Source organism: Seriola lalandi, unplaced genomic scaffold (assembly GCF_002814215.2).
Source record: "Seriola lalandi dorsalis isolate HSWRI2012SDOR001 ecotype SW California unplaced genomic scaffold, Sedor1 jcf7180002054912, whole genome shotgun sequence".
NCBI classification, from domain to species: Eukaryota; Metazoa; Chordata; class Actinopteri; order Carangiformes; family Carangidae; genus Seriola; species Seriola lalandi.
Window position 1 is genome coordinate 852,972 of NW_019525464.1, and position 10,000 is coordinate 862,971.

The 10,000-nt window shown below is 42.2% G+C and overlaps 1 protein-coding gene across 1 annotated transcript in view; it reads left to right on the forward strand.

The window, feature by feature from the left end:
- The first annotated feature begins 94 nt into the window (after positions 1-94).
- kalrna (kalirin RhoGEF kinase a) overlaps positions 95-10,000 on the forward strand; it is a 140,273-nt gene continuing 130,367 nt past the window's right edge. Inside the window, exon 1 of the mRNA XM_023430817.2 lies at positions 95-344. Coding sequence (XP_023286585.1) covers positions 278-344 — 67 coding nt within the window. The 5' untranslated portion in view covers positions 95-277. The remainder of the gene's footprint in view (positions 345-10,000) is intronic.

Sequence of the window (10,000 nt, forward strand, 5' to 3'; positions counted from 1 at the left end):
GGGGAGGTACGGGGGGAGAGGGAGGGAGGTAGAGAGACCCTGGCGGACAGCAGCAGAGGGAGGTTGGACCGGGAACAATAGAGAGAAACGAAGCCAGCCCTGAAACACCAAACAAACCGAGAGGGCGACAGAAAGAAAGAAAGCTAGAGCAGGGGATGGAGGGAGAGGGAGGGAAACTGAGAACATGTAAGGAATAAAGACGCCAGGATTTTCCGGAGCGGAGGGTTTTATTTCTGTCTTTTCTTTGTCGGTGGATTGTATTGAACCGGATTCCGGTATGAACCCTGCAGAAGCGGCCGAGGAGGCGCCCAGCGACCCCGACACTGATGCCTTCTACAAAACAGGTAGGAAGCACCGGGCTGCAAATCACACAACAACGACAACAACAACAACAACAACAACAACAACAACAACAACACAAAATCTGAACCACAAAGGCATCACAAGTGAGAGCCGTGTGAACGGGCACAGGAGACCCAAGTGAACATGAGCAGAAACCTGCAGGAAAATCAGTGGAAATGTGGTGAGTGCCGTTCAGGCGCTGCCAGATGGAGATCAGGAAGAGGAGCGTTAAGATTCAGCTTTAAACAGCGTTAAACGGCGCTCTGCATGCAGCTATCTGAGGGGCTTTACATGCATTTACAGTGTAATTGTGTGTGTGTGTGTGTGTGTGTGTGTGTGTGTGTGTGTGTGTGTGTGTGTGTGTGTGTGTGTCTGTGTGAGCTCGTGTGATGCTGATGGTGTCTTACAAAGGAAAAGAGGAAGAATCACATCAGATCAGCAGATATCTGTTCAATAAGCTGCTAAATGATGGTGTGTGTGTGTGTGTGTGTGGTTGTTTTAGGGCTTTAATAACCACTGTGTGTGTGTGTGTGTGTGTGTGTGTGTGTGTGTGTGTGTGTGTGTGTGTGTCACAGTGTGTGTCTGAGTCTTACACTGATTCATTTAGAGAAAGAAAACACACTGATCATTCTGGCTAAACTGATCCAACACGGTCAGAAGGTGAGAGAAAGTGTTTGTGTGCAGGATGTAATAATGGAGACTGTGTGTGTGTGTGTGTGTGTGTGTGTGTGTGTGTGTGTGTGTGTGTGTGTCTGACACTTCCACCAGAGCCTAATGGCTAAACTGGAGCTGCAACTGTCAATTCTTTTCATCATTGATCCGTCTATTAAGTCAGTTAATCTTTCACTTTCATTTCCAAAGTGGCGTCTTGAAGCTGCTGCTGTTTGTCCGACCAGCAGACAGAACATCGCACTGACGGCGAGAAGCAGCAGCTGGAATCAGATGATATTTGGTATTTTTCACAGCAATGACCAGTCGATTCAGCAACAAATAAATATAAGACATTGATCATCGATCAGCCACTTAAATATGAGGATTTGCTGCTTTTCCCTCTCATGTATCAATGTAAACTGAATATCTGGTCACACAAAACAAGGGTTTTGAAGACCAAAGTAATAACCGATTGATCAGCTGATCAATTTCTAATGAAAATTGTAAGTTGCAGCTCTGACTTTCACTTCATAAGAGACTGAATTAGAGTCATTGATTCATTTTATTAAGTGATTAATCATATGTCAGTATAAGCATGTGGGGTAGAGCTGTTTCCACTCAGCTGTCATGTGTGTGTTGGATACTGACGCTGCTAATCAGGGGTCAATAACGGAAACGAGTCTGAACACAGTGACATAGTGTCTCAGGGTTATGTGACTTCAAGTGTGTGTGTGTGTGTATCACAGTCTTAGTCTTACACTGATGCATTTAGAGATGGAAAACACACTGATCATGTGTGTGTGTGTGTGTGTGTGTGTGTGTGTGAGAGAGAGAGAGAAAGAGGGAGAAATGGCAGCAATAATAGAATAAATTTTATCATTTTAGGAGAGTGGTGACATATTGGTGACATGTTATATAGACTATACACAGACACACACACACATGCGCACACACACATGCGCACACACACATGCGCGCACACACACACACACACACACACACACACACACAGAGTATGCAGTGCTGGAGGAGGACACACCCTGACTCTCTCTCTCTCTCTCTCTCTCTCTCTCTCTCCCCCTGTCAGTGTAATTCAGTTCAATAACTTTATTATGAACAATCCTGCCAAGGTAGTTTATTAAATCAAACACACACTAAACGCTCGCTGTGTGAGATGCCATGAGTGTGTGTGTGTGTGTGTGTGTGCGTGTGTGTGTGTGTGTGTTCTACAGTAACGGCGCTCCACGTGTGATCTTCTCGTCTTCATCTTTCCCATAATATTAGATGACTGTCAGCTGGACCGGATCCAGCAGATGGACATGGAAATCCTCTGGTTGACTCATCAGTTCAAACAATGAGACTCTGTGTGAAAAACGAAAAAGAAAAAAAAGTCTGGACAAAGGTGAAACAACTGTAAGAGTCGAGTCAAGTGTGAGTCCCACACTGAAGCTTCTAGTCAGCTTGTCTAGTTCAGTCAGACGAGGGGAGAAACTTGAGTTACATCTCCATAGTAAAAGCCACTGAGGCTCATGGGTGCTGTAGTATTATTTGAGCAAACAGAGGAGAAACGTGATTCGTTGGAAAGACAAATCATAAAAAGGATATGATATGGTGAATTATTCAGCGGACGTTTGTCTTTCTGTAACTTATAGTGCTGTGAATCACACGTTTCATCATCAGTGAACGAAAATGTTCAGAACATCTCAGAACAAAGTGTCAGAAAAATGTCTTGTTTTGTTTGGCCAACAGTTTCAAATCCAAGATATAAAACACAAAAACAAAACTTCTCCAAATTTTAAAGCAAACTTTTTGTATTTTTGCTTAAAAAAAAAAAAAAATCCAGTAATTGACTAATTATTTCCAGTAAACAAACAGATTCAAAGCTGCTGACAGGAAAACTACCTCCACTCCTTCAGTGTTTTACATCCATGTGTGTGTTAATGAAATGATGACAGGTGACACGATGTAAGAAAACAGGCTGGAGAGGTTGAGAGGGAAACCCAATGTTGAACTTCATAACGTTTTCTTGTAGTTTGCAGTGGAGGCTCCAAAAGAACGTTTGGTCTGATAAAGACAGAATCGCGTCTCCACAGGTAAACTCAGTCTCTCACAGCGTCCTCTCCTCTGGAAATGGAAAAACTAGAACAGAGTGTTTGAGTTTGTCTCCACCTCACATCATGGGCTCAGCCTCAGTGTGGTGCTTTCATCAGCGCTGTTTGCTTTGTAGTCGTCCCTGAGGAGGAAGACTTTGTTTTAGAGAATGATCCACATGCATAAGAGCAAGATGTAGTGAAAATAAAAGCTGTACGTCCACATTAAAATGCACCACAGTGTCTGAAGAGCAGACAGAGGTCTCTCTCTCACTCGGCCGAGCGGCTCTTTCACTTCAGTGCGGAGGAAATTAAAGATGGCTCCGTACCGCGCCTTCATTTCTAAAAAAAAAACAAATTTCACACTATTGAGCATCTGCCAATACTGATACCAATCTGTTAATGAGCCAATCGTAAATCATTCTGCATGTTTCTGACATGATCTCATAAACCTTACTCCTTTTAGTCTTCCATGCCTTTACCATCTCCTCCTGTGCTGCCATGGAGGATTCGTACTCGTGCTGCTCTGCTGAACTCTGTCTGACTCGGTGATGAGAGAGGACACACGTGTGAGCCTCGTGCTGATTCTCTCCTTGGTGTTTCACACCTGTGCAGCACAACTCTGTCGTCTCATCAGTCAATCAATCGCCACTTGCATGATGATGCTTCAGCACACACTCTGCAATCAGCTGCTGTGCTCTTTACGGCGTCAGATGAATGTGGTTTTGATGTGACAAAGGAAGATGGACAAAGTGTAAAAATAACGTAATAAAATAAAACTCGTATGTAGGATTTGAAGCTGGGAACAAACTTAAAGGTGAATAGAAGATATATTTGTGGTTTTAAGAACCAAAGACCATCTCAGTGTAGTTTTACATCTCCTCTCTCAGGCTTCTCTCTGGAGCTCCAGGAACAGGCTGGTGAGCCAATCAGAAAAGAGGAGGCTCTGAGCATATCTTCTGATTGGCTCACCAACGTGTTGTTGTTGTGGTTTTCTGAGGGATCCAATAAAAATAAAGCAGATTTCAAGTAAACACTCAGAGAAACCACATCCTGCAAGGTTTGGATGGTGGGTCCAGGTGGGCGGGGCTTGGGGCATGGCTGAGAGTGGTGACTGCTTTGTTGTGACATCACAAAGTTACAGGAAGTCCTGACGGCTGGTTTTAAGGCTCAGTTTCTGAATACAGGCTGTGTGCATTTCTCTGTGGACTGAGGCTTTGATCCTTTCACAGTATTAATATAGAAGCTAGAGCTGATCTATAATCAAAGAACACATGGACAGAGACCTTTACACTGGATGGGACCTTTAAAGATTTTTGAAACCAATTTACACAGATTTATTTAGTGTTGACAGTCAGAAAAGCACAGTGGATGAAAGTTAATCTGTGATTTGTGCATGAATGGATTACAAGACGTTTACTAATAGAGGCATGTTGCTTCTGCAGATACATAAATACTCGTTCCTGTACCAAAATAAAAACAGACGTCGCTCAAAAACACTTTACTTTGCGAATTTTGTGCAGAAAAGACAAACAAATTGAGGAAAAAAAAGTTAGATTTGGACGAGATGATGGAAGGAGAGACCAGGGCAACATGGACTGTGAACCCTGCTGAGAGGGCTGGAGGAGAGAGAACTTCATAAATGTGAGATTATTAAATCATTTCACGCTGACAGCTCGCCATTTGATCTTTTTTTATTACTGATTCCTGTGCTCACACACATGCAATATGGACAGAGCCGGTTCCAGTCCTAAAAGTAAAACTAAGTAAGCAACTAAATCAGGAAACAGGGTTAGAGTCAGGTTTAGATTCCTTCAGCTCCACAAACTGTACGATTTTATTTATTGACTGTTTACACTTGCTGAACAGTCAGTGCAGCCTGACTTTATCAGTCGTGACACCCGAATCAGAACTACAGGCTATTTTGAATTTCCATAATTTATACATAAGCTTAAAAAGCTCCACTCCAATTTATTTTACTTGTATTCTTTTATTTCTTTTATTTGTACTTTAAGTTTCCTTTCACCTTTAGAAAGTAAAGTTTATCTTGAGTTTTGTATCTATAGGAAATGGTGGAAGTTGTGAGTGAAAATAGAAACATTAAATGCAAATTTGACACCCAGAATCCTCCAAATAAAAAAATAAAAAAATCAACAGCAGAGAAATGAACAGAGTCATGAATGTATAGTACTCATCATCTGCCAAGCTCAAGTCTTAAAACACACACACACACACACACACACACACTCTCTCACAGGAAAGTGCAGGCGGCGCGGCTGCTCAATGTTATGCTAATCAGCCGTGTATAAATAGGATCCCAAATTATCAGACGGAAACAGGAAGTGACACGCACGCATTCATACCTACACACATGCAATCAGAGCGCAGCGTCTGAGTGTTTATCAGACAGCTGACGCCAGCTGTCTGTCAATAGCTGCTGCTGTTGCTAAGCTACCAGGATGATCATAAATCACTGTTTTCTAATTTTATTGGGATAACAGACTTAACGAGTAGAAGCTGTTTGCGTCACTCTGGTCGGTGTCGTGTTGGACACAGGAGGAGTGCAGCAGCTCCTCACCCAGGCATGCTGGGAGATTAAGACTGTCCTCACACCAAGTGGCATCACGGCTGAAAGCTGAGGTCAGCGTCAAAGTGCTAAAAGCAGCACCAGATTCTTGCTAAATGCTGGTTCATGTAAATCTCTATAGAATCTAATTACCAAGAACCGTCTTCTGTCCTGAAACACGAAGTTAATCCATCATTTTATCTTGTGCTTTTCCTCACACTGTCACTGTTTGGCCTCAGTAGCTGCCTGTTCTCGTGAGGTTGAATCCTTGTGAGCATGAACAGGTAATTTGTTTATTTTCTTAGCTAATCTGCTGAAAGAGGCGCCGTGATGATGATGTATGTAACCATGGTGATGTTTAGAAAAGGCAAAAATGGCTTCAGCTGTTAAAAGTGAAGGTTGCAATTTCACTCATCCAGTCTTAAAACTCCTGAACTTCTAGCAGACTCATCAGTTATATCAAACACGTTTGCTCTTTAGGAGTTAAAATCTGGATGATTATGATTACATCAGTCCCGGAGCAGCTGACGGTGTTACCAAGCAACGGTAAACATTCTAGCCCTTGAGGCTAACGCTAGCTAGCATGCTACTGCTGACAGACAAAACAGAAAACTCTCCTCCAGTTCTCGCTGAAGAACAGACCGACCGCCTCCTCAAACATTTTCTCCTCCAGACTCGTTCAGATCTTCCGCTTTTGTTTTTTCTCACTGTGAAGTTTTTACTAACGTTGTTACACCACTGTCTCCGTGAGATCACATGTTGTGAGACCATGAGAGGTTGTGTGTTGCTCCCTCTGGCATGATAATAACATCTTGTAGTATGTGCATGTGTGAGATTAAAGAGAAGAACATCTGTGAGGTTTCTCCTCATGTGTGATCCCACCCGATTTCAAAGTATGTTCGGATTTTAAAAACTCCTGTAGTCGGAGTCTGGCTTTAGGTTTCTATAGATAGCAACCATCACTGTCATGTTGTAGTATAAATGTAGGTGACGCTGATGTTAAGTGCAGGTTTTGTGCTGTGCTGGCCAATTGTGGACGTGTCTTTGTGAACTTTGGCTGCCAAATACTTCCTGCGACACCAGAAAGATCAGAAATTTAGGTCTAAAGTCTCACTCAATTCTCCAAAAACATGACAACGACAATGACCGACCAATCAGTTTATCACATGAAATTGTGCAGAACACAAAGGCCAATTTTGTATCTTACATTACGTTTTTGAATCCAGTTCTTGCCTTTCAAAACAAAAGAGCGGCACAGATGGACGACAAGATGATGGTGTCCCTGTGCTATTTACACTGGAGTGCTTCAGCTCACCAGGCGTTCACTGCACAATGTGACATGCCTCAAATCGACACTGTACAGTCTGACACAGATTGCGAACCAGGATTTTAGTAGACCCATCCGGCACAGTGTGACACACAGTAAACTTACACAATCATTGTTGTCGCATAGCCTAGAGACACTTTAAGACCTATTTCATTTGAAGCATTCCACGTCTCTTAAGTAAGGTTTTATTTCACTTTAAGGGGAGATCTCATTTCAATCCGTCAAGACCTCATTTCATCCCCGAAAACAAACATGATTGGACTCTGAGGATGAACGTCTGAGGAGGGACTTTGTGTCACCCTGAGAACAGTCTGAATACCTGACCTCATTTCTGCTATCACATGTTCTTTCACTGAAGGAAATAATTAAATCAATTAATACGTCAGCTTTACATTACAGATATTATCTGTGTGTGTGTGTGTGTGTTTCTTCAGCAGGACATCTGAGATAGTGGAAAGCATACAGTTTGTGTGTGTGTTTGAGTCATATGTGAACGGAGACATTACATGGATGAATGACCAGTAATCCATTCATTCACTCAGATTCAGACACACACACACACACACACACACACACACACACACACACACACACACACACACACACACTGCTTCCTCCAGGCTTAGAGCCAGATTAACCTGCAATAGAAGCAGTTAAACACAGAGAGAGAGACAGGGAGGAGAGGCTTTGGATGAATTGTATTTATGACGTGTGTTTTTGTTTTGTCGTGTTTCGTGTCGCGCGTCAGGATCCCGAGCTGTAGCTTCACGTCTCATCAGAGGTGTCATTACAAACAATTACTGAGTTTACACAGAAGGATTAAAGCTAATGTTGTTTAAATAAAGCTTAATGAGCTCACACTGTCAATAACGCTACTTGGACTAATACTAATCCTGTAGTATTGCCAGCACTTGCACTGACACCTCTGATCATGTGCAGCCATGAATACACATGAACTTATTTCACTGAAGTCAGTTCACTGAACATCACAGAAGTGCATGTGGGTGCACCGCTCTGCAGCAGAGCTTAATGACGCCAAGAAGGACTGGAGGCAGGAGTTAGTCTTTGAAGTTCTTGCTGAAAACAGTTGTGAATACACACACACACACACAGACATACACACACAAAATCAATTATAGACATTACAAATCAGAAAAAGAAGAGATTCTATTGACAGGAGTTTGAGCAAAGGTGTTGGAAAAATGAATTAGAACAGTAAACAGTGAACGATCAACATTTAATGGGAAATTGAACTGTTTTTCAAGGTGCTCTTGTATTTCCACAAAAATAAGACGGTGTTTTTTCTGGAAATTGGGTTTGAAAAAGTGGGCGTCGTCTTATCACATCATCAAATATTCCTTTTGAGTGTAGAGACACACCGGTGCAACAAGGTCGTCTACAGAGAATTATGGGTATGTTGTTTGTTGAGTTAATGTTTCGAGACAGTGTTTTCTAACTCCATTTAAAGTGAGTCTTTCAGACTTTGTCAGCCATGAAAAGAGTTTTGTCAGATCATTTCAACCTGTAGGAAGACTCTTGATGTGTTTTGCTGCCACGGAGGAAATAAATTCATGACAACTGAAAACTAATTCACGATGCCACCCAATGAAAATCGGCGAAACCAGCAAGAATTCAGCTGTTGTAGACGATGAGCTCAGAAAGACTCGAGTCTGAAAAATGCTGACTGTCAGAGAAAATTGTTTTGACTGCTTACAAGAGCGTGACTGTGACTGATAGGCAAGATACACCAGTGTGGGTTTTATGCATTACTGTACTTTATGTTTCACTTAATACTTATTACTTATTCTCCTCGGATTAATTTTAAGCTCAATGAAACAGTCTTTCCTATCCTCAAAAAAAGAAAAAAAGGCCGCTGGAAAGAGCGGGTCGGTCTCTAATCAGGGTTGTCCTACATTCAGTTTAACTGTGTTAGCAGTGATTTCAACTAGCAGCAGAGTCTTAAACTGAAACCAACTGACGGTGGCAGAACCAAACCTCATTCCTGCAAAAATAAAGACAAAACAGACGACTGGACCAGATTTAGCTTTGTTCTCCTGTAGCTTAGCTTTCAAAATCTGTGCAGCAGAACCAGAGCTGTCGTCTTTTTTCCCCCCACACAATCCTCTTCCTTGTCATAATCTGGCACTTGCATTACCCACAATGCAGCTTCACCATCATCAGTTCAGGTGGAGAGTTGGGCGTGTTAAGCTAGTGGAGGCTAATGTAGCATCGCTAGCCTTAAGCAGCTACAGAGCCACAAAAGTCTTTATACAACTTTTTTCATGTATGCAGTTGTGTTTTTCAACAGCTGAAAACAGACTTTCATGTTAAAAATCAGTGGAGATTCTTTTTAAAGGAGCTACTCGTAACACTTGCTATTGCTACATAGCTAGCGTTAGCATTAATAGTTGTTTTCTTACCAGTCTAGATGTAACGTTACGAGTTCAGCATCAAACTTCATTCCTTTACTCACCAGGAGCTGTCTCCAGTGGTGAAAAGCGACCCTCTTGTTTCGCCTCTATTTCTATCACTTATTTTCTTCTACTGAAGTTAGCATGCTAACCAGCTAGCCCTGGTCTGCCTGTCCCGTGTTGCTACTTTCCGATACTGAGTCACTGTAGCGTCCAGACTGCCATGAAGAAGTAAACTTGCTCAGAGGGCGTTTTATAACCTGTATTGTAAACGCAATGATGGCTGAAACTTTTGGCAAGACTGTCAAATAGACAGCTATTAAAGCGAACGTTGGCTATATAGCGATGGCAAAACTTACAAACAGGTCCATTAACAGAGCCTCTCTGGTCCTCCGCAGAGTAACTGACAGATTTGAAGTTGAAAACCATTCTTTAGCTAATGTTTCAACTCCCATCTATTAATAATGAGCAGAAATCCAGACTCTATCAGAGGCAGTACGTCAATTGTACCTAAAATTGGCCCTCTTACAAGACAAGCCTCTTATCTCTGTGAACGCATCGTCCTCTAAAGTTTCAACATGCATACTGCTTTATTTTCATTACTCTTCTCGAG